Source organism: Mauremys mutica, chromosome 23, assembly GCF_020497125.1.
Source record: "Mauremys mutica isolate MM-2020 ecotype Southern chromosome 23, ASM2049712v1, whole genome shotgun sequence".
In the NCBI taxonomy this organism is placed as follows: domain Eukaryota; kingdom Metazoa; phylum Chordata; order Testudines; family Geoemydidae; genus Mauremys; species Mauremys mutica.
In genome coordinates, this window is record NC_059094.1 from 2,686,670 (window position 1) to 2,712,225 (window position 25,556).

At 43.2% G+C, this 25,556-nt stretch overlaps 1 protein-coding gene across 1 annotated transcript in view; it reads right to left on the reverse strand.

Moving 5' to 3' along the window:
• The window catches only part of KDM1A (lysine demethylase 1A), a 171,720-nt gene that overhangs the window by 45,637 nt on the left and 100,527 nt on the right, over positions 1-25,556 (reverse strand). The window contains exons 14-16 of the mRNA XM_044997670.1: positions 15,568-15,679; positions 15,057-15,189; positions 3,383-3,570 (exon numbers count right to left, since the gene is read on the reverse strand). Coding sequence (XP_044853605.1) covers positions 3,383-3,570; positions 15,057-15,189; positions 15,568-15,679 — 433 coding nt within the window. The remainder of the gene's footprint in view (positions 1-3,382; positions 3,571-15,056; positions 15,190-15,567; positions 15,680-25,556) is intronic.

Consider the following 25,556-nt stretch of genomic DNA (forward strand, 5'->3'; position numbering starts at 1 on the left):
CTGATTGGGTTGTAGGTTGAATTAAACCAGGCTTGTAGGTGCTGCAGGTGAAGTCTTGCAAGCGGTGTCATGTAGGTGCAGGTGGCCATGTGCTCCAAGAAAAAGAGGCAATGTAGGCAATCAGGGTGGTCATCGTGGAGAACTGGTCCACTGGAAGGAAGGCTTGTGTAGAGACTGAGTCCAGCCTTGTCCCTATAAAGTTTATCGTCTGCATGGGTGATAAAAAAGACTCCTAAGAAGGAAAGGAGGTGTTGAAGAGACTGAATCACAAGAACTTCTTGCTGTAATTGTTCCACTAGAAGCTAGTCATCCAGGTACAGGAATACTGTACGTCCCGGCATCTCATCTGTGCCACTACAACTGCGAACACCTTCATAAAGGCCCTTGGTGCTGTTGCTAGGCCAAAAGGGGGGGAATGCGAAACTGTTAGTATTGTTGCCCCACCTTAAATCAGAAGAACTTCCTGTGAGACGGTTGGATGTCCACATGAAAGTATGCGTCTTTCATGTTGAGAGCCACGAACCATACACCCTCCAGAAGGGAGGGAATTATCGATCCCAGAGTGGCCATCCGGAATTACTGCTTTCCGATTAATATATTTAGCTGACAAAAATCCAGGATGGGCCTCTGTCTTTTTTGGGAATGAAGAAATATGGTTAGTAGAAACATCTCCTCTGGTATTGAGGAAGGACACACTCTATAGCACCCTTGAGGAGCAAGGGCTCTGCTTCCTGCTAGAAAATAAATTGGAGGGAGAGGTCCCCTGAAGGAGGTCAGGAGGGAAAGGTAGGAAGGAAAGAAACTATGGAGTATCTATGGTGGATAATCTCCAGTACCCATCTGTCCACGTGGATCTTGCCCCAACTGTGGGCAAAGAGGTTAAGATGGCCACCAAAGATGACAGGAGACAAAGTAGGTGGCATCAGAGTTGGTTTGTGGGTGGAGCTTGTCCTTAAACTCTGCCAGCCTGCTGTAGGTGTTGAAATCATACTTAGCCAACAGCGCCTGGTAGTTGGCCACATGAAACTGCAACTCCACAGAGGAAAAGACCTTCCTGCCTAAGAGGGTCAACATTTTCAACTCCTTGTCTAGAGGGGTGGACTTTTGTGGGTGTTGTCAAGCCTGCTCCGCAACTGTTTGCGCCACCAGTGAATTAGGGGCTGGGTGCATAAACAGGAAATTAGTCCCTTTGGCTGGCATGGGGTGGGGGTGGGGTCACATGATCAGGTGTGCGCCAAACCATTCTGGCCTCTTCCAATATGGCCTCATTTACAGGAAGGTCCACCCTGAATGGTCCCTGTGGCTGAAGGATATCCAGGAGACGACATTGGGGATACTGGACCTCCTCCAGTGGAATTTGTAGATTGCTGCATGCGTGGCTACCAGTTCTTGGTATTGCTGGTGGTCATCCAGCAGAGAGGGTGGCAAAGGGATGACTGCCTCATCTGGCAACGAGGAGGCTCCAGTGGCAGTACCAATTCCATATCTTCCTTGTCATACACCAGTTGAGCTGGCTGTGAGCAGGGGAGGAACAATAAGACCCCTGCGATGGTGCTGGACAGCTGTGGTGTGGGTCCCAGGGGCTTCAGTAGGGCCAGAAAGAGGATTCCATCAGTCTCAGAAGACCCCATGCTTCCCTGGGGCTGGTTATAGCCAGGCAGATAAGGTTGTCTTGGCTCTCTCTCTGGGCTCCTGTGCTGCGGCAGAGACACTGGCAGGGCTATGTCCTGGGACACCTCTGAATCAGATGATGGGTCCACTGGAAACGGCAGTACTGGGAGCCCCGATCCAATAGATGGGAAAGGGGGCTCTCCTGCAACAGGAGTAACAGTTCATCCTCAGGCATAGGAATGTCTCAGAGAATGGATGGGCGAGACAGGAATAGAGACTATGAGTAAGGCAGGAACAAATCTTTCAGTCAGGAATGTCTCCGTACATCCCAGAGTCGATGGGGTTACCATTGAGAATACAGAGGGACCCGGTTTGGCTGTCGGAGCTGGCTGGTCTGAGGATTGACATGGCGGCACTCATAGACCACGTGGGGCCGCACTCGTAGTTGAGAGCTCCATATGTCTCCCCACTGGTACTGATGAATCCCACTTCTTTAGCTTACCTTCCAGTTCGGAGGCCTTTAGCAATGGATACATGGGATCCACATGCCACATCTCACCAGACCTGGCACAGCTCAGGGAGACAACACATCTCTTATGAGCAGTCCACTGTGGGGATCTATTCTTATGCCTGTGAGATGTAGTTTCTTACTTGTGTGGGGAGGAGCTTGTCCTTGGGCTTCTATGCCGATAGTGCCGCATCATGGCTCATGCTAAGAGGGGTACTACCAGTCAGCAGAGGCCACTGTCCAGGGGGATATCCTTGGTCAGGATCAGATTGAGTCCGGGATCTCATAGCCTCTTCCATCAGGAATGTATGGAGTCAGAGCTCATAAGCCTCTGTAGTCCTGGGCAGGAAGGACTTACAAGTGCCACCCTTTGCCGAGATGTTCACCTCACCCAGACAGTAGAGGCACCACTGATGCTCGTTACTGATGGAAAAGGAACAATGGTAGGACACACAGTTCTTGAAGCCCGGGACCTTGGGCATGGTCCTCAGGTAGCGAGGAGTTCTTCCGCTCAACTGGGGAGGGGTTCTATACTAACTATGCAAAAGTATTTACACAGGTATACAGAACAACTTTCTTAATGAAATAAGAGCGAAGGAGGAATAGGGGTTCCGACTCAGGCCATGGGGTGGTAATAAGGAACTGGAGTGGCATCGACTTGCACTGTGCCTTATATCCTCGGTAAGAAACATGAGGAAAAACACTGCACATGTGAGTCAACAGACATTGTTTGGAGGAAACTTTCAGACTCAGGTGCATGAGCTCCCACATGTGGAATATACACAGGGACCATCACACAAAAGAACCACCACTGATTGGCATTTCATTTGGCAGTCTCACAGAGACCAAGGATTTAATCAGCATGGGCCTAAACTATCTTCTTAAAGAGCTGTTCTTCCAATCCAGATCACAATCAAAGTATAGTGGAGCTGATGTGTACCAACAGGTGTTCAACAGATCTAAACTGAGGTTCTTTGCTTCAGTGCTGCACTTATGATGCCACTTGGTACCCAGAAGCACACTACAAAGCTACACAGTAAAGAGGAGAAATACCTTAAGAAGGATACGGGAGATTCCAGTTCCTATAGTAGAAATGGAAAAGACAGAATTTGTGTGGGTCTCCTTTTATAGATGTGTTCCTAAGTCAAGCTCAGTGTATCTCACATTTTGCACACAAATGGCTCTCCAGCTTAGCATCATGCATTCCGGAATCTATTTATCGTACTCATTCCTCTACTGCTTTTCCCCTCCTTGTCAAGTTACCTTGTTAAGATTGCCAAATCCCATTCTCTGCACAGCAGACGTTTTCCACTCAGGAAGAGGAGGCACAAACTGTACAGCAGGTGGTTGCTGTTTCAACACTCCCAAGGGAAGAGTGCACAGGACAGCATCACATTTATAAATAAAAGTCTGGCTAGTGGAGCGGGTGTTCACAGCTATCACTTCGCATCCTGGTAAAGGTAAGGAAAAGCAGGGATTTAGACATTTAATAAGCCAGGGTCCTGTGGAAAAAACAGTGCATGATCATATACTTAGGAGACTATCATAATGCATTTGCACAGTGGGACAGAATTTAGGTTGCATAGACAATCTTAACTCTGGAATGGTCTAATTTTTGAGTGCTTGAATCTGCAACATTAACAGCATTCATATATATTCAATATAATTCAATATTCAAAACTGAACAGTCCTTGTATTACCGTAGTGCTTACAGATAATAGTCAGTACTAAGGCCCCCACTGCAGTGCATCCTGAGCAAATACATATGAAGACATTCCCTGTCCCATAGCTCTGCAAAGATGTGGGAAACTGCTTAATCTTGGTGCAAATGGAGAGAGGATACCAACGGAGATTCGAGAAGGGGAATAATATGGGCAGAGCAGTGACACAGGAAGATATTTCAGCTACAACATTTTATGTAGACTAGACAAGGTGGAAGATGCAGGAAGGTCAGAGTGGGAGATTGCCACATTCAAGGCAAGAGATGTCTAGATATTGAGAATGATGAAGTTTCTGAGCGTGGCATCTATGCCTGCTGAGTTGGCTTCCTTTAATTCTCTTTAATCACCCTATTTCATTGCAGTCTCTTTCCAGCTAAACTGCTCTTAAATAGTTTACTCAGAGCCCAATCTAAGAACTTAGCAGCCTTGCTGGAGCCTTAGGCATAACTTGGCGTAGGAACCTGAGTAGGCCCTGGCAGAATAGTAACAAGGTAGGTGTCAGCTAACCAAGTAAGCACATTCCTGATAGTAGAGGATGGTACAAAAACACAGATCTCTCAAGTACTTACTTAACGCATTCCTAAGATATGGTACAACATCACACCAACCCCTCGTCAAGATAAAGAGGGGACGACACAGCCTCAGCGCGCTGCACCGCTGGCGCAACACTCTGGGCGGCCGGGCAACACGGCAGCACAGTTGCAGAGCCACGTCCTGACCCGGTGCTCTGGGCGGCGCAGCTATAACACCACCAGCGCTCTGTGCTGCGCGGTAAAGGGGCAGGGAACAGGGGCGGTTGGATATAGGGCAGGGGAGTTCGGGGGTGGTGGTCAGGGGGCGGGGATGTGGATAGGGGTCAGGGCGGTCAGAGGGTGGGGAACAGAGGGCTTGGATGGGGCGGGGTGCCAGGGGGCAGTCAGGAATGAGAGGAGGGTTGGATGGGGCAGTAGGGAGCAGTCAGGGATGGAGGGATATGGGTGTGGTCAGAGGACAGGGAGCGGGGGGCTGAGGGGTGGATGGGGCAGGAGTTCCAGGGGGGCCATCAGGGAATGGGGTGTTGGATGGGGCAGGAGTCCCGGGGGAGCCGTCCGGGGGTGAGAAGGGGGGGGGGGAATAGGAGGCGGGGACTGGGCCACTGGGCCTGGCTGTTTGGGGAGACACAGCCTTCCCTAACTGGCCCACCATACAATTTTGGGAACCCGATGTGGCCCTCAGGCCAAAAAGTTTGTCCGCCTCTGATCTAGCAGGTACAAGATATAAGGGTGGTAACTAACATCCAGGAGTGTAATATGTAACTTGTTTGTATCAACATACAAATTTAGAAGTCACAGGGTGCTAGTGCTGTGCTTTGCTGACAATAAACCTGGCTGAGTGCCTTCAACACCAAACCTAGCCCATGGTCATCTTTTATGAACAACACTGAAGTCTGCCGAATCAGCAAGCTGCACTATCTGCTGGGGGCAGCTAACACTGGAGCTCCAAGACCAGCAACACTAACAATGCCACAGCACTAACAACGGTATGGACCAGCACTCCCTTTGTGCTAGGCACTGTACATAAACAGAACAATATCCCCATGTTTTTTATTTCTCTTCCAACCTAGCTCTCTTTCTATTCCTGGATACAAGCTGTGCTAAAAGGGCGTCACGGTTGTACATAACAGTAATTAATACACTACAGGAATGTCCCAAAATCAAGCATTAGAATCCCATGAAATTAAGAAATCCATCATGTTAAGGTAAAAAATGTAGTTAAAAACACCCAAACAATCCTATATCAACTCTGTAGTGACATCATGGTTCAAAAAAGAACTACATAAATTCATGGAGGATAGGTCCATCAATGCTTATTAGCCAGGATGGGCAGGGATGGTGTCCCTAGCCTCCGTTTGCCAGAAGCTGAGAATGGGCAACAGGGAACAGATCACTTGATGATTACCTGTTCAGTTCATTCCCTCTGAGGCACCTGGCATTGGCCACTGTCGGAAGACAGGATACCAGGATAGATGGACCTTTGGTCTGACCCAGTATGGCCGTTCTTATGTTCTTATATATAATGAAATAACCATATTATGATCAAGGCATTTTACTATTTGTGGTCTCAAATCAGATTAAACTTTTTTTTTAAAACATAACTGACTCTCTCCATCCCACTGTGTCACTACAGAGTAAACTAGTGGTTCTCAAACATTTGTACGGGTGACTCCTTTCACATAGCAAGCCTCTGAGTGCGACCCCGCGCTTATAAATTAAAAACACTTTTTAATATATTTAACACCATTATAAATCCTGCAGGCAAAGTTTCGGGTGGAGGCTGACAGCTTGCAACCCTCCATGCAATAAACTCGTGACCCCCTTTGGGGTCCCAACTCCCAGTTTGAGAGCCCCTGGAGTAGAGTATATAAGCCTAGTATCATTATGCTTGGATTGCACAACATCATCCTTGCCCTCTCCTTTGCAACCAAAATTTGACAAGGAATCATTAGCATTGGCTAAGGATCCTAAAGACACATCCTAAAGACGGCATTAAGGGAGAGGGAGATGCAGGTGATGGTAGTTATCAGAAGGGTCACAATGATCAACGGGCAAACCTGTCTACAAGGAAAGGGCATCCCCAAGACACCAGAAAAGCAGCAGAACTTGTCCTTTTAGAAACCGAAAAGGACTCTGATTCAAGAGCCACATGAGATGGATTTTCAAAGATCTCCTGAACAGCTCTGAGATCAGAGATCTTGGGGTGACATTCCAGGGTACAATCCGAACCAGTAAGCGGCTGTGTCCCTGTAAATTGCATGCTTGAGCGGCTGTGCAGGAGAGATTTAAGTGCTACCCAGCTGATAGCAGAGCACGCACAGCCGGCAGCATGTGTTCAGGCGCCCCTCCTCCCATGTTGCTCCATCCTGTAGCTGCTCCCAGGATCATCCTGGGAGCTGTGAAGGAGTGGCGGGGAGAAGGGTGCGGATGTCAGGCTGTCCCCCTCCCTCCACAGTCCCTGTACCACATCTCCACAGAGTAGGGCAGAGGGGACACAGCCTGGCTCAGGACTCGGAGCTGCTGCAGGGACGAGTGAGTGGCTAAGTGCCTTTCTTTAAGAGATAGTGCACTGTTTCTGAGATCTCCCCAGCAGCTAGCTCACACTCACTTTCTCACACACACACACACACACACACACACACACACACACACACACACACTCTCCCCCACCTCCCCATGTACCCCATCTCTGCAGAGCAGGGGAGGGGAGACAACAGGGGCTCAGATCAGAGCAGTAGAACTTTCAGTGAGTGTCTTAAAGAGACAGCGCAGGGCATCTCAGAAACTTTCCCAGCACCCAGCGCACACGCAGTCTCTGTATCATACTCTGTCACACACACATACACACACACAGTATCTCACACTGTCTCTCACAAACACTGTCTCTGTGTCACACTCAACTCCCAACACATATTGTATTATTGTTGTTACTTGGTACTTTCCTGCAATGCACATATATTCTCTGTAATTTTATTCTTTCAAAGTGTGTTATTTTAGTGTTTTGACTGGTCTCTGCATTTCATAATTTTTATTTCTCTTACACTTGCATTTAATTCTTTGAGTAGTGAGTTCTAAAATGTCTAACGTGTCCTGGATGGAGTAATTATCCCTATTTAACTTTTAAAAAATATATATTATATCTAGGTCTTTTGTTTCTACCGGTGGTGCACATCTGCACATATCTCAGTGCACATAACAAAATTTATTCCGCACATGGATGGAAAAAATTAGAGGGAACACTGGGGAGCAGCCATTTCTCCACTACGCTGCAACTTTAGGTGCCTTAAAATGCCTTGGTACAGTAGCTCCTACCTGGGCCGCTCACAAACAGCCTTTCAGCATGCAAGTCACACTCCGAGTGTCTGTGTAACTGCAACCTACCAGCCACACTTGAGTTACACACTGGTTTTTACCAGTCCCGGTTACTTCTGCAGGGTGACTCCACCACACCCCCATTCCCAGACCGCCCCCCCCCCCAAATGTACAAAACCTACTGCTCAGCCCTCTCCTGGACAGTCCAAATATATTATTCCTTTAAAGGCAGGGATTCTCAAACTTCATTGCATTGTGACCCCCTTCTGACAACAAAAATTACTATACAACCCAGGAGGGTCGTATAGAAGCCTGAGCCCACCCAAGCCCCACCACCCCAAGCAGGAAGGATAAAGCCAAAAGAGCTTCAGCCCTGGGTGGGGGGGCCTGTAACCTGAGCCCCGCTGCCCAGGGCTGAAGTGCTTGGGCTTGGGCTTCAGGCCCTGGCCCCAACAAGTCTAACACCAGCCCTGACGACTGCATTAAAATGGGGTCATGACCCACAGTTTGAGAACCACAGCTTTAAGGGAATAATACACAATGGTTTACCGCCTTAAATGGAGTTACCCAGACACTAAATTAAACACATTGGATTAGGGCTGTCGATAATCACAGTTAACTCACGCAATTAACTCAAAAAAATTAATCGCAATTAATCACACTGTTAAACAATAGAATACCAATTGAAATTTATTAAATATGTTTGGCATGGTTTTTCTGAGGGATAGCTCAGTGGTTTGAGCATTGGCCTGCTAAACCCAGGGTTGTGAGTTCAATCCTTGAGGGGGCCACTTAGGGATCTGTGGCAAAAATCAGTACTTGGTCTGCTAGTGAAGGCAGGGGGCTGGACTCAATGACCTTTAAAGGTCCCTTCCAGTTCTAGGAGATTGGTATATCTCCAATTATTATTTATTTATTATTATTATTTATTGATTTCTATTACAATACAGAATTCAAAGTGTATAGCGCTCACTTGATATTTTTTATTACAAATATTTACACTTTAAATATGATGCACAAAAGAAATAGTATTTTTCAATTCACCTCATAGAAGTACTGTGGTGCAATCTCTTTATTTTGATACATAACTGCACTCAAAAATAAAACAATGTAAAACTTTAGAGCCTACAAGTCCACTTAATCTTACTTCCTGTTCAGCCAATCACTAAGACAAATAAGTTTGTTTACAAGCTGCCTGCTTATTTACAATGTCACAAGAAAGTAAGAACAGGCTTTCGTGTGGCATTTTTGTATCCAGCATTGCAAGGTATTTACGTGCCAGATACACTAAACATTCGTATGCCCCTTCATGCTTCAGCTACCATTCCAGAGGACATGCCAATGACGCTCGTTAAAAAATGAGTTAATTAAATGTGTGATTGAACTCCTTGGGGGAGAATTGTATGTCTCCTGTTCTGTTTTACCCACATTCTGCCATATATTTTACTTTATAGCAGTCTCGGATGATGACCCAAGTACATGTTCATTTTAAGAATATGTTCACAGCAGATCTAACAAAACGCAAAGGAGATACCAATGTGAGATTTCTAAAAATAGCTACAGCATTCAACCTAAGTTTTAAGAATCTGAAGTGCCGTCCAAAATCTGAGAGGGACGAGGTGTGGAGCATGCTTTCAGAAGTCTTAAAAGAGCAGCACTCCGATGGGGAAACTACAGAACCCGAACCACCAAAAAAGAAAATCAACTCTCTGCTGGTGGTAACTGACTCAGATGATGAAAGTGAACATGCGTCGGTCCGCTCTGCTTTGGATCGTTATTGAGCAGAACCCATCAGCAGCATGGATGCATTTGCTCTGGAATGGCGGTTGAAGCATGAAGGGACATATGAATCTTTAGCAGATCTGGCACGTAAATATCTTGCAACGCCGGCTACAACAGTGTCGTGCAAACATCTGTTCTCACTTTCGGGTGACACTGTAAACAAGAAGCAGGCAGCATTATCTCCTGCACATTGTAACTAAACTTGTTTGTCTGAGTGATTGGCTGAAGTAGGACTGAGTGGACTTGTAGGTTTTACATTGTTTTATTTTTAAGGTCAGGCTTGACAAAGCCTTGGCTGGGATGATTTAGTTGGGGATTGGTCCTGCTTTGAGCAGGGGGTTGGACTCGACCCCTTTCAGCCCTGATATTCTATGAATGCAGTTATTTTTTGTACATAATTCTACATTTGTAAGTTCAACTTTCATGATAAAGAGAGTGCACTACAGTACTTGTATTGGGTGAATTGAAAAATACTATTTCTTTTTTTACAGTGCAAAATATTTGTAATTAAAAATAAATATAAAGTGAGCACTATACACTTTGTATTCTGTGTTGTAATTGAAATCAATACATTTGAAAATGTAGAAAACATTCAAAAATAAATATTATACTATTATTGTTTACTCAAGTGATTAATTTTGTTAATCACTTGACAGCCCTACACTGGATTACATAAAATAATAAAACAAGTTTATTAACTACAAAGAGAGATTTTAAGTGAATACAAGTAATGAGGCATAAAAGAAAAACAAAGATAAAACACTTTCTGGTGCCTAACAAATGACAGAATCATAGAACTGTAGAGGACCTCAATAGGTCATCTAGTCCAGTCGCCTGCACTCAAGGCAGGACTACATAATAACTAGACCATTCCAGACAGGTGTTTGTCTAACCTGTTCTTAAAAACCTCCAATGATGGAGATTTCACAACCTCCAAGGCAATTTATTCCAGGGCTTAATTACCCTGACAGTTAGGAAGTTTTTCCTGTTGTCCAACCTAAACTTCCCTTGCAGCAATTTAAGCCCACTGCTTCTTGTCCTATCCTCAGAGGTTAATGAGAACAATCCCTCCCGCCCCCCTTGTAAAAATCTTGTGTACTTGAAAACTTACGTCCCCCCCTCAGTCTTTTCTTCTCCAGACAAAACAAACCCAATTTTTTCAATCTTTCCTTATAGGTCATGTTTTTTACACCTTTAATAATTTTTTTTGCTCTTCTCTGGACTGTCTCCAGTTTGTCCACATCTTTCATGATATGTGGTGCCCAGAAATAGACATAATACTCCAGGTGAGGTCTTATCAGCTTGGAATGAAGCAGAAGAATTACTTCACTGTTGACTCCTATTTAGCTTGTGATCCACTATGACCCCCAGATCCCTTTCTGCAGTACTCCTTCCTAGGCAGTCATTTCCCATTTTGTATGTGTGCAATTGATTGTTCCTTCCTAAGCGGAGCAGTTTGCATTTTTCCTTATTGAATTTCACCCTATTTTCTTCAGACCATTTCTCCAGTTTGTCCAAATCATTTTGAATTTTAATCCTATCCTCCAAAGTACTTGCAACTCCTCCCAGCTTGGTATCATCCACAAATTTTATAGTTGTACTCTCTGTGCCATTACCTAAATCATTTAGGAAGATATTGAACAGAACCAGACTTAGGACCAGTCCCTGCAGCACCCCACTTGATATGCCCTTCCAGCTTGACTGTTAACTACTGATGATTACTCTCTGGGAACGGTTTTCCAACCATACTATATTAGATTCAAACTATATTAACTATATTAGACTCAAAGCTAAGTTTCTGACCACATGCTTCAAAGACTTCCAAACCCCTCGCCCAGAGTTCAATGGTTGTTTCTTTTGTCTTCTCAGGTGCAAAGAGGAAGATGGACAGGGAGAAAGTAGTAACTTGGTGTTTGCCCTCTCCTTTTTTATAGCTTCACTCCTTTTGAAAAGCAAGTCTCCTTATTCTCAATCGGACAATGTATCTAGGATAGAAGGATGCTTGCTCTGGGTTCTTTCACCTGTGTATGCTTACATGCAGGTTTCCTCCCTTCCTTCTTTCTGCCTGATGACTGTGTAAATGCAAATTAAGTCAAACACACATTCCTTTGCTCAGGATAGACCTGTTTGCTGACTTCTGCCTGGGAAGGGTTGTGGGGTTTGGAACATGTGCTAACATCATCATACAGAGGAATTTTATAACTTTGCAAACAATGTTGTTACATACATTTCTCGACTATGAGATTGACCAGCAAGTTATTATCTTTTAAATGATACTTTATAAGGCATATTTTGCACAAAGATTATTACAGTAGTGTGTAGGGTGTGAACGCAAAGTGTATTCCATCACACTTGGAAACAAGGGCCTTCTCCTCCCAGAAGGCAAAGGACTTATAACAAGTGACATATACAGACTTGGAACCTGCAATGGAGCTGAGGAAACCACCAGCTTCAAAGCCACCCTCAGCGCAAGGGGATTTGATAGCAGCCTTCAACTATCTGAAGGGGGGTTCCAAAGAGGATGGAGCTAGGCTGTTCTCAGTGGTGGCAGATGACAGAACAAGAAGCAATGGTCTCAAGTTGCAGTGGGGGAAGTCTACATTGCATATTAGGAAACACTATTTCACTAGGAGGGTGGTGAAGCACTGGAATGGGTTCCCTAGGGAGATGATGGAATCTCCATCCTTAGAGGTTTTTAAGGCCCAGCTTGACAAAGCCCTGGCTGGGATGATTTAGTTGGGTTGGTGCTGCTTTGAGCAGGGGGTTGGACTAGATGATCTCCTGAGGTCTCTTCCAACCCTAATCTTCTATGATTCTATGATTCAAAAATAACAGGAAGACTTGTAATAGCCAACGAAAAGGCCACAGAACCTGGAAACCAAGGACCACTCTTTCTATCCTTGGAACTTTTGAATCAGCATAACATATCTGAGCTGATTCATTACTGGATCTGTGGCATATCCCGTGCCCTGTATAGTGCTTGGTAACAGATTTTAACTAAGCTGCTTGCCCTTCAGGAAGGGAGGGATATCGGCGTCAGAGGAAAGTGGGACAGCTTGATCAGGCAGGTTTGGAACTAAGGATGCTTTGGGATCAACATTACTTTCTCCAGAACAATGCTTTGAGTGTGCAGGAAAATCCAAGAATTTCACCCAAAGAGGTCTCAGAACTCAAAGTATCTCTTTGAAATCACAACATTCTTTGATTTGGTACAGAATCAAGAAGTCAGATGAGAAAGGTTAACTTTAAACACCTCCCATAAGCGTATAGAAATCACAAAAGCCAAGGCAAAGAATGAGTTACAACTGGCAAGAAATGTTACAGACAACAAGAAGAGGTTCTTCAAATATGTCAGATGGTGTAGGCTCGCTACTCAATGGAAAAGGTGTACTGCTAACGGAAGATAAGGCAAAGCTGCTCAATGTGTACTTTGCTCCAGCCTTCTCACAAAAAATAACATGATCGGATGACTAGTGAAGTTACCACAGACAATAAGGGGAAGGGATGCAGATCGGGCTATGTAAAGAAAACGTTAGATCTTCTGACCAATTTGAATGAATTCAAATCAGTGGGGCTAGATGCTATTCACCTGAAGGTGCTGAAGGAATTAACTGAAAAAATCTCAGAGCCACTGGCAATAATATTTATAAATTCATGGATGACAGGAGAAGTCCTGGAAGACTGGAGAAGAGCTAACATAGTGCCAATCTTTAAAAAAGGGTAAAAAGGAGGAGCCGGGGAACTACAGACCAGTCAGCCTGACTTTGATACCTGGGAAGCAATGTATAAAACCCTAAATTTGTGAAACCTGGAGGATATAAGAGTAATCACTAGTAGCCAGCCTGGATTTACTAAGAGCAAATCATGCCAAATCAGCTTGATTTTCTTCTTTGACAGGGTAACTGAAAAGGTGGATGGGGGAATGCTGTGGACATAATATACCTGGATTTCAGCAAGGCTTTTGACACAGTCCCACATGACATTCTGATAAGTAAGCTGGAGAAATGCGGGCTTGAGAGAACTATCATTAAGTGGCAACAGAATTGGTTAAACAACCGCAAACAAAGAGTAATTAACAGAATGTCAGACTGGAGGGAGGACTCAGGTGGGTTTCCACAGGGGTCTGTTCTGGGTTCGGTGTTATTTAACATCTTTATTAATGACCTGGATGTAGGAACAGAGAGCACACTGACCAAGTTTGCAGCTGATAAAGCTACCGGGGGGGGGTTGCAAACTGCTGAGAAGGATCTGGGAGCTGTGGTGGATGACAACCTCAACAGGAGTCAGCAATGCGATGCTACTGAAAAAAAAGCAAATGTAATTTTAGGTTGCATAAACAGATGTACATCATGCAAGTCACGGGAGGTGATAGTACCGCTCTACTCAGCACTGGTTAGATGATAACCAGCTGGAGTACGGTGTCCAATGTTGGTCATCAATGTATAGAAAGGATGTAGAGAAACTGGAAACGATCCAGAGGCGAGCAATAAAGATGATCAAAGAGATGGAATGCAAGTCATATGCTCAAAGGCTGAAGGAACTGGGTATGTTTAGTTTGGAAAAGCGAAGATTAAGGGGGGACATGATAGCAGTTTCCAAATGCTTGAAAGGGTGCCATAAAAAGGATGGAGAAAGGTTGTTCTCTCTTGCCACAGAGGGCAGGAAAAGAGGCAACAGGTTCCAACTACAACATAGCAGGTTTAGATTAAATCTCAGGAAAAACTTCCTAACTGTAAAAACAGTAGGACAATGGAACAGACTGCCTAGGGAGGTTGTGGAAGGTTCTTCACTGGAAGTTTTCAAAAGGAGGCTGAATATCCATCTGTCTTGGATGATTTAGACACAGCAAATACTGCATCTTGGCAGAGCGTTAGACTAGATGACCATTGCAGTCCCTTCTAACACTTTGTGTATGTCTACACTAGCACTTTTGTCGGTAAAACTTTTGTCAGTCAAGGTATGCACCGACTGACAAAAGCGCCTGTGTGGAGAGCGCTATGTCAGCAGGAGAGGCTCTCCCACCAACATAGCTACCACTGGAGACCTTGCAGTGGCACAGCTGCAGCGGTATAGCTGTGCCGCTGTAAGGTCCTTAGTATAGACAAAGCCTATGATTCTACCCATGCTGCTTGGTCTCATTTTAGGCCCCCAGAGCAAATCCTGCACCAACAGAACTGTGCCTTGGAGAACAATGTGATGGACATTTCTGAGTAGCACAATGCTCTCCCACTGAATTCCTATTGTCAGAACCAGCATTGGCTAGGATGCTTACCAAAACCCCTTACTGCATTGACCTTAATCCCATTATGAATGGGAATCAGCAGGTCAGGATGTACTTGGGACATGAGCAACTCAAGTTGCAACATGATGCAGAGCCCACACAACTAAAGAAACAAGCAACCAAAAAATATTATTTGTAAATCTGTTAAAGCTTCCTAAATAGTTCAAGCCCTACAGGCCTTGCTTTTCTATGGCTCTGTGCTCATGGTGTCAAGACTGTGTGAATCCTGTGAGTGAGGAACAGAGGCAATTGTCAAAGGACAGTGCTCCTTGGTAGTGCAACTTATGAAGTTAGAGAGCTTGATTTACCTGAAGCTGTGTAGCGAACCTGTCGAACTGCTGTATTTAATTTAATATCCAACCCTTCTGCCAAGGCTACAGGCACGCAGGAATATCCATTTCTCACAGTCAGATGACTGCCTGTGAATTCAAAATCATCATCCTAAAATAAAATATATAAAAATACATACGTTTATAACCAAAACAGATCAATCAGTACAGAGTTAAATAAATGGGGAACTTTTCCACTTAAAGTGCTGTACCTAACTTAATTAGGAGAAGAAAATCCCTAGTATTACTGGTAAAATAATTGGTATAGACTATTTTCCCATAACAAATATAACAGTATAAATTAATTATAATCTGTTTGGGTATTTGCAGAACTCTCTAGAACTCTCTGTTAATATCCTGTAGAATCTAGAATGAGAGTTGAAGGGATAATGCTGAGGTACATGACATTTAAATCTCTTAGAAATGCTTGCTAACATACACATGTGCTAAATCTATGAGTACTATTTTCAATAATTTATTAATTAGGTACCTGGTCCCAGTGCTTCAATGAAAGTGTAGACAGCGGTGTGGCATTAGCAAATTCTAGATTTGCAAAATGCCAGTCAAGTATCTGTCTGTCCCTTGATGATAAATAAACATCACTAGAAAAATATAAAAAGGGAAAGAAAAAAGTTGACTTTGCAGTGAGTGAAATAAAGCAAAAAGATTGCCTTTGAAAGCCCAGTCTTCATCGATAGATATATGAAGAACACAAACAGAACACAACCCTAGCTCAAAGTTCCTGACCACCTACCTGCAAGCAGCAATTCTAGATATAAGCATGGTTCTATAAAGCCAATACAGGAGTGTACAGAACTCAGAACACCTTCATTTTGTCCTTCATTAAATACTTCCACAGTGGACGCTCTCTTCGTGGAAACTAGTTAGTGTGGCCTTGAGTTAGGACAGCTTTACCAAAGCACACAACTGATTTGGAGTATTTTTCAAATATGCCTAGGCATTTGGCACTCAAACCCCATTGACTTTTAATGAGTTGGAAGCCTAGCTCCATTAGACTGTATTTGCAATATTAATGGTAACTGGAGGTTTGCACTGAACAGGATTTCATATAATCATAGAAGATTAGGGTTGGAAGGGACCTCAGGAGGTCATCTAGTCCAACCCCCTGCTCAAAGCAGGACCAATCCCCAGACAGATTTTTACCCCAGTTCCCTAAATGGCCCCCTCAAGGACTGAACTCACAACCCTGGGTTTAAGAGGCCAATGCTCAAACCACTGAGCTATCCCTCCCCCTACAAAAATTTGTATTTGCAGATCTTAGATACAGGAATCTACATAAAGCATGCTTTACAAACTCCACAAATTCTGAGGGAACAGGCTTCAAGATGTTCTAGAACTGAAGCTGTAAACCTATTTATATTCCCAGACAAATTATCTGAAGATGGAAGTAAGGTTGAGAGTACATGTAAGTAACTGAGGATAAAATACATTACTGGGATGCTACAATAATTCCCAAATCAAGCATTATAAACGTAGGAAATTCTAAGTTTATCCTTAACTCCAAAATCCCAACATGCCAAGTTAAGAAATGCACATAGTACACTCCTATAATCTTCCCCTATAGCAATGCCATGCCTTATCAATATGAGAGACACATTTCAGTGTATCTTGTCCAAAACTGAAATGGATTTGAAAGACACATTTGATTATTTTTTCCCCTTGTGTTATTATGGGGCAATCCTCAGCCCAGTTACTCCTACTCTCCTCTCTGCTGAGTAGATTTGGTACAATTGGACAGCTTTTGAAATGGAAGATTTAGGATTAATGGTATTGTCTACCATTATTTTTCATATCTAAAAGTTTCTGTCAGCTGAGGCTGGTGCATAAAAATCTTCAGAGAAATGTATGGAGAACTGCCCTCTTAAAATGACAAGTCTTCCACTATTCTCAATGGGAGCATGTCCACAGAAGGCCTCAGTTTAGGTGTTCTCATTCAAAATGGTTCTGATTACCACTGTTTCCAAAGGGGGGGGTGGGGGGGAGCCAGACATCTTTGCTAAGACCTGCCTATAGCCTCTGTCCCATCGAGAACAAAGGAGGATAGATGCCCCTCTCAAGAGACCCACCCAACTGTGGACAAGTTATGACCTCAATCCCCTGAGAACAATGACAGATATCAGCCAATTTGAAAAACAGCTGTTTTATATGGAATTTTCTAGCAGAACATGATTCGTCAGCTGAAGGAGAAACTTTCAGTTATGAAGAATGGGTGAAAAAATAATCGATAATCCTGAAAATAAAATCTTCAAATGTAGCCCACGTCAGATCTCACTCAGTTAACTATAAATGAGCTTAGGCTGTAAGCTCTCTGGGGCAGGGACCATCTCTGCCAAGTGTTTGTACAATACCTAGTCCAGTGAGGTCCTGGTCCATGACAAGGGCTCTAAGGTGCTAAATTAATACAAAAAATAGAAGTGTGAAGCATCTGTGTTCTGTTCCGATCTAGGAAAAGAGTGCTGCGCTTCTTAAAAGGACCCATTAATTTTAATTCCTAAACTAATTAACCAACTGACTTGTAAATTCTCAGAAAGTTCATTCTATACTTAAAGAGTAAGTGCTGTAATTTTGAGGAGTACATTCTATATTCTTCATACCTAACAAACTGTGAATCCCAGGAAGGTGCAAAACAAATATGGAAGCACAAGAAGCAATTTCACATGTTGGAATGCAGTTAGTTATCCAATTCATTAGTTGTTCCCTAGATACAATGATCTATTGTGGACCTACATGAACAGTGGAAAAAGAGAGGAGAGATTTACAGAAACTGTATTTTCACAATACAAGACGTGAGCAATTTTGGTGTTGGCTTATAGAGAACTTTCCTTGCAAAGATGAAGGCATTCAACACAAGGAGGAGTTAAGATAAGGCTCAGGCTGAGCAAAGAATACAATTGGAAGAAGCTTAAGCAAAGAGGCTGGAAGGATTGCATGGGCAAGATGGTAGGGAGAGTGGTACTCTGTCAAAAATGGCATTACCTATTTCTGTGTCACTAACAACTCAGATGCAAATGATGTCAAATGCTTATAGATCCATGTCCTAACAGATAAAGCACAAGATGAGGTACTAGTTGGTGTCTGCTGCAGGACACCAAACACCATTAGAGAACTGGATGACTGACTCGTTTGGCACCTATCTATAATTAAGGCTAAGATTATGTCACGGAGGTCATGGAGTCTGTTTATTTTTGTTTATTGCCTGTGACCTGTCCCTGATTTCTACTACAAATAACTGTGACAAAATCTTAACCTTAATGATGCCCATGCACCTGAAGTGTCGCGGTTGTGGATTGAGGTGTTTGATCTTGCTATTGCAGGAGCTTGGGGAATGTCGAAGTATAATTGGTGGGCAAGATGACATAAGCAGGAGGTTGGGGAACCAGAACTGTCTGGGCCAGAAGGCAGTGATCAAGATGACCCTCACTCTGTCCAGTCAGAACTTGTGTAGAACTTGTGGAAGAAGCGACAGTGGAAGGAAGGCATAGTTGAACACAGGTAAGAAGCAGAGCATCACAATGGGAGAAGTAACCTAGGGCTCCTCTGAAGCAATATGGGGTGCATTTGCTATCTGTGTAAGAAGCAAAGACATCTCTAGTTTGGGTTCCCCATAGAGTGAAAAATGTCATGCAGCAGCATTTTGCAAAGTTGCCACTCATGGTCAAGTGCAAGGTATCTGCTGAGGAAGTCTGTTTCCCCACAAGGTAGGCTACTGACAGGGTGATGCACAGGGAGGCAGATCTTGCTCCCCCTTGCTTGTTGATGTAGAAGTCAGTCGTAGTCCCGTATGACATTACAGGGATATGGTGAAAGCAGATGAATGAGAGAAAAGACTCGCACATCCTCCATTCTGCCCATAGTTCCAGGATACTGATGTGCATCCTGGATTCTCAAGATGTCCACACCCTTTGTGCTGTGTGGTTGTTCACGTGGGCTCTTCAGCCTACCAAGGATACATCCATAATGATCGATGAGAGTGCTTCCTAGCTTCCTGACAAGGTCCCGCCTTGAGATCAGTGGAGGTGGATGCTCCCACACTGGAGTTGGACTTCGCAGCAGGAGGCATACTCCTTGTTGAATGAAGCCGAAGTATAGGGTGGGTTTCCATGGCCTGGATGCGACTGGGGCCTCATGGCTTTCTCCATGAGGTATCTGCAGAATGACCCAGGTAATTACAAGACTGTCAACCTGAAAATGATCCCAGGAAAAATAATGGAAGTCCTATCACTGATCTCGGTTAACAAAGAATGAAAGGAGAGTAGTGAAACTTGGGTGCTGAGGAATGTTAAGGTGTGGCAGAATCACATTTTTGATTCTTGTCGTCTTTGTCAGCTGCTCCATATTAAGGGGCACGATAAGATCAACAATGAGGATATTGGTAGCCAAACCGAGGAATCACTTCCATCAGCACTGATTTGGTTTTGGTGGCTTTCTTGGTACATACATATTAGGATGGATGACCAATTAATTATGAAGGGTTTACCAAGGAATGCCGCTACACCATTAGCGATCACATGGTCACCGAAAACTTTGGTGGTACAATAAGATCGCCAATGATGGACAGAGACTGAACAGCCAGACAGACTACCTTAAGGGCCTAGCTAGAGTTTGATCCAAGCGGCACTTGATCTGCAAGATGGCTACATCCCTCTGGGATCTGATGACATAATGCCAATCAACACGGTTTAAGGAAAACAGAGCTTATAAAAAACTATCTATCTGTTTTTGATGAGATGACAAGTTTGGTTGATAAAGATAATAGTGTTGATGTAATATATTTAAGACTTCTGTAAGGCATTTGATTTGGTACCACACTTTTTATTAAAAACTGGAATGATACAAAATTAACATGGCACATATGAAATGGATTAAAAACTGGCTGATAGGTCTCAATGTAGTTTTAAGCAAGGAATCATCATCAAGCAGGTGTGCTTCTAAAGGGGGTCCAGGGATAGGTTTTTGGACCTATACTATTTAACATTTTTATCAATGGCCTGGAATATGACATAAAATCATCACTGATAAAGTTTAGCAATTATATAAAAAATGGGGAGGGGAAAATAATGAAGAGGACAGGTCACTGAAACACAGTGATCTGGATTGCTTGTTAAGCTGGGAGCATGCAAACATTTTTCAACATAGATTCATATATTCTGATTTAGTTGGGGATTGGTCCTGCTTTGAGCAGGGGGTTGGACTAGATGACCTCCTGAGGTCCCTTCCAATGCTGATATTTTATGATTCTCTATGGCGAGAAGGGACCATTATGATAATCTAGTCTGACCTCCTATTTAAAAAAACATACCATAGAACTCCCCCAAAATAATTCCTAGAACAGTTATTTTACAATAACCTTCAATCTTAATTTAAAAATTGTCAGAGAGGGAGAATCCACCACAACCCTTGGTAAATTGTTACAATGGTTAATTATTCTCACCGTTAAAAAATTTCATTTGGAGTCTGAATTTGTCTAGCTTCAGATTTCAGCTACTGGACTATGTTATATACCTTTCTCTGCTAGAAAAAATATTAAATATTTGTTCCCCTGGTAAGTATTTATAAACTGGAATCAAGTCACCCCTTCACCTTCTCTTTGTTAAACTAGATAGATTGAGCACCTGAGTCTACCATGATTAGACATGTTTTCTAATTCTTTAATGATTCTCGTTGCTCTTCTGTGAACCCTATTCAATTTATTAACTTTCTTCTCAAGTTGTGGGCACCACCACTGGACACAGTATTCCAGAGGCAGGATTGCACCAGTACTAAACACAGAACTAAAATAACCTTCCTACTCCTCAAGATTCCCCTGTTTTTGCATCCCAGGAACACATTAGCTCTTTTGGCCACTGTGTCACATGTTCAGAGGATTATCCACCACCGCTCCCAAATCTTTTTCAGAGTTACTGTTTCCTACGATAGAAAGTACGGCCTACATTCTTTGTTCCTAGATGAATACATTTACATTTAGACATATTAAAAAGCACATTGTTCGCTTGCACCCAATCTACCAAGTGATTCAGATCGCTTTGAATCAGTGACCTGCCCTCTTCATTATTTAACATTCTCCCAGTTCGTGTGTCTTCTGCAAACTTTATCAATGATGATTTTATGTTTTCTTCCAGATCACTGATAAAAATGTTACATTGCATAAGACCAAGAACCAAGCCCATAGAAGCCCACTGGAAACAGACCCACTCAATGACAATTCCCTGACTACAGTTACATTTTAAGACCTGTCAGTTAGCAAGTTTTTAATTCATTTGGTGTGTGTCGTGTTATTAATTTTATATTCTATTTTTTTAATGAAAATGTTGTGCCGTACCAAGTCAAATGTCTTACAGAAGTCTATTACATCAGCACTATTAATTTAATCAAGCAGACCTGCTGTTTTTTTTAATGAGATTATAACTCTGTTTGAGTATAAGGAGTAGCCGTGTTAGTCTGGATCTGTAAAAGCAGCAAAGAATCCTGTGGCACCTTATAGACTAACAGACGTATTGGAGCATGAGCTTTCGTGGGTGAATACCCACTTTGTCGGATCAAACTCTGTTTGACAGGATCTATATTTCCATAAACCATGTTGATTGGCATTAATTATATTACCTTCCTTTAGTTCTTAATTGAGTCCTGTATCAGCCACTCTATTACCTTGCACAGACAGATGTCAGGATGACAGACCTATAATCATCTGGGTCATCCCATTTATCCTTTTTGAAAATGTCCAGTTTTCTGGAACTTCTTCAATACTCCAAGACTTACTGAAAATCAACATTAATGGTCCAGCAAGCTCCTCGGTCTTTTAAAACTGTTGGATGCAAGTTATCTGTACTTCCTGATTTAAACGTGTATCACTTTAGTAGCTTCTGTTAACATCCTCCAGAGATACTAGTAGAATGGAAAGAATGTTATCACCATATGATGAGACTGTATCGCCTGTTTTTTTTGCTCTCAAATACAGAACAAATTTATAGAACACTTACCTTTTCTGCATTATTATTAATTCTACATTTCCACTTAGTAATGGATCAATATGGCCAACAAGAAATTATAGATCTATGAACAAAAAATGTAGGCCATTCTGTACAGGATGGGGGACTCCATCCTGGGAAGTAGTGACACTGAAAAAGAGTTGAGGGTCATGATGAACAACTCAACATGAGCTCCCAGTGTGATGCTGTTAGCCAAAAAAGCTAATGCAATCCTTGGATGTATGAACAGGAAAATCTTGAGTAGGGTGGTCCTATCACTTCAGTGCCAAATACAGACGTGACCACTGCGGGAATACTGTGTCCAGTTCTGGTGTCCACAATTCAAGAAGGACATTCGGGCAAGACTCTCCAGCCATACCCTCTGAAAGAGGTTAAGAATATCATATTATTGACCCAATTTGACCCAATTAAGTACCAGTTTGGCACTCAATTGACCTATTGACTAAGCCCGTTATCCTATTATACCATCTCCTCCATAAACTTATCTAGCTTAATCTTAAAGTCATGGAGGTCCTTCGCCCCTACTGTTTCCCTCGGTAGGCTGTTCCAGTATTGCACTCCCCTGATGGTTAGAAACCTTCGTCTAATTTCAAGCCTAAATTTCCTGACTGACAATTTATATCCGTTTGTCCTCGTGTCTACATTAGCACTGAGCTGAAATAATTCCTCTCCTTCCCTGGTATTTATCCCTCTGATATATTTAAAGAGTGCAATCATATCTCCCCTTATCCTTCTTTTGGTTAAGGAAAACAAACCGAGCTCCTCAAGTCTCCTGTCATACGACAGGCCTTCCATTCCTCGGATCATTCTAGTGGCCCTTCTTTGTACCCGTTCCAGTTTTAACTCATCCTTCTTAAACATGGGAGACCAAAACTGCACACAATACTCCAAATGAGGTCTCACCAACGCCTTATATAACGGGACTAGCACTTCCTTATCCCTACTAGAAATACCCCGCCTAATGCAACCCAAGACCGCATTAGCTTTTTTAACGGCCACATCACATTGCCTACTCATAGTCATCCTACGATCAACCAGGACTCCCAGGTCCTTCTCCTCCTCCGTTACTTCCAACTGGTGCGTCCCTAGCTTATAACTAAAATTCTTGTTAGTCATCCCTAAATGCATAACCTTACACTTCTCACTATTGAATTTCATTGTTACTAATACTCCAGTTTAGTCTCCCCCCACATTGATACAGAGAAGAGCCACAAGAATGATTAAAGGATTAGAAAACATGCATTATAGTGACTGACTCAAGGAACTCAATCTTAAAGAGGTTATAGGTTGACTTGATTACAGTTTATAAGTGCCTAACCGGGGAACAAATATTTAATAATGGGCTCTTCAAACTAGCAGAGAAAGGTATGTGATCCAATGCCTGGAAGTTGAAGCTAGCCAAATTCAGACCGGAAATGAGGCATATATTTTTAACAGTGAGAGGAACAATTGACCAAGGGTTGTGGTAGATTCTCCATCACTGACCAATTTTAAATCAAAATTGGATGTTGTTACAACAGGGTGGACCTACAACAGGAAGATATATTACGAGTGTGTATCTTAGCTAAGTTAATGGAGAACAGACTCTAAATATTTTCAGAGATTTTACGTACCATTATGATAATCTAGTCCAGAGGTTGGCAATCTTTCAGAAGTGGGGTGCCGAGTCTTCATTTAATCACTCTAATTTAAGGTTTCACAGTAATACATTTAATGTTTTTAGAAGGTCTCTTTCTATAAGTGTATAATATATAACTAAACTATTGTTGTATGTAAAGTAAATAAGGTTTTTAAAATATTTAATTAATTAATAATTGGAGATATACCAATCTCCTAGAACTGGAAGGGACCTTGAAAGGTCATTGAGTCCAGCCCCCTGCCTTCAGTAGCAGGACCAATTTTTGCCCCAGATCCCTAAGTGGCCCCCTCAAAGATTGAACTCACAACCCTGGGTTTAGCAGGCCAATGATCAAACTACTGAGCTATCCCTCCCCCCAAGCTTAAGAAGCTTCATTTAAAATTAAATTAAAATGCAGAGCCCCCCCGTACCGGTGGCCAGGACCTGGGCAGTGTGAGTGCCAGTGAAAATCAGTTTGCGTGCCACCTTCAGCACACGTGCCATAGCATGCCTACCCCTGATCTAGTCTAGTATAAACACAAAGGAATGGGAAATTATTTAGAATGGGTCAAAGTGGTATAAGCTCAGAGAATGGGATATGAGCTCAGAGAATGGGATGAAGTTGAGAAAGAGTGAATTTAGGTTAAGTAGTAACAAATATTTAAGTGAAAGACCTTTTACATTGTAGAAAAGTCTTCCAAAATAGAGAGCAGGTCCCATAACTTGGGACAATTCACACCTGTAGGGACAAGGCAGTCAAGGATATAATGGAGTGCATATTCCTGCATGTGCCTCAGTGAGATGGACTGGTTAGAGTAGTAAATGAATTAGTGGGAAATAACTGCAAATAAACAGAAGGCAAGGAGAAGTGAAATAGAGACTTGAAAGTGAGGAAAACAAAAAGGTAGGTGTACAATGGGCAAGTACAGCACCACACAAGAAAACAAAAACCCAACTCAAAGACCACCACTGGGGACCCCCTAATTAATGGGGATTTTGGACCTTTTAAAAGATTATCTGGATCAGGCATTAATGGAATTAGTTATACAGTAGAACCTCAAAGATGTGACACCAGAATTACAGACTGACCGCTCAACCAGACCCCATGTGGAACCAGAAGTAAGCAATGAGGCAGCAGCAGAGACATACACACACAAAAAAACCCCACCAGCAAATACTGTACTGTGCCTGTATTGCATCTTAAAGGTAGGCATATCTGCGCTGCCTGTCCCTAGCCCCACCCCCTGCTTGCCACACAGGGGGCAGCCACTTACAGGTAGGAGGTGAAGATGCTAAGTTTCACAGGCACAGCTGTGAGCCCCTGAGCAGGCAGAACAGGAGCAGTGCTGGGGTCTGCACTATTTTCCTGTAGGTCACTTCCCCCTGCCCAGGAGGGGGACAAACTTGATTGCACAGTCTGAACCCAGGAAAGACACTTCCTGAGCTGCTGCTGGAACCTGGCCTGGAGTGTTTTCTGCTGGAGCTGCAGCCCTGCACATTGTGCTCTGGAGGAGCAGCTCAGTTGTAAAAAGGCCACACTTGACCCACTGTAGCCCAGGGTGCCTCACTCATCACCCTTGCATCCAGGGGGCTAGAACCAGCTGCTTGTGCACACACCCAGTTGCCAGGCTAGGAGGTGAAGATGCTGAAGTTCACTGGCACAGCTGTGAGCTCCCACTCCAGGCAGTCTTGGTCAGAATTATGAACATTTCAGAGTTACGAACAACCTCCATTCCTGAGGTGTCCGTAACTCCAAGGTTCTACAGTAATTGGAATGATTAACAGGTCATGGTAACTGAGAACGACCTTTCTCCTTTAAGAGCCACCTTCTCTGAAACAGGAAACTCAGACTTC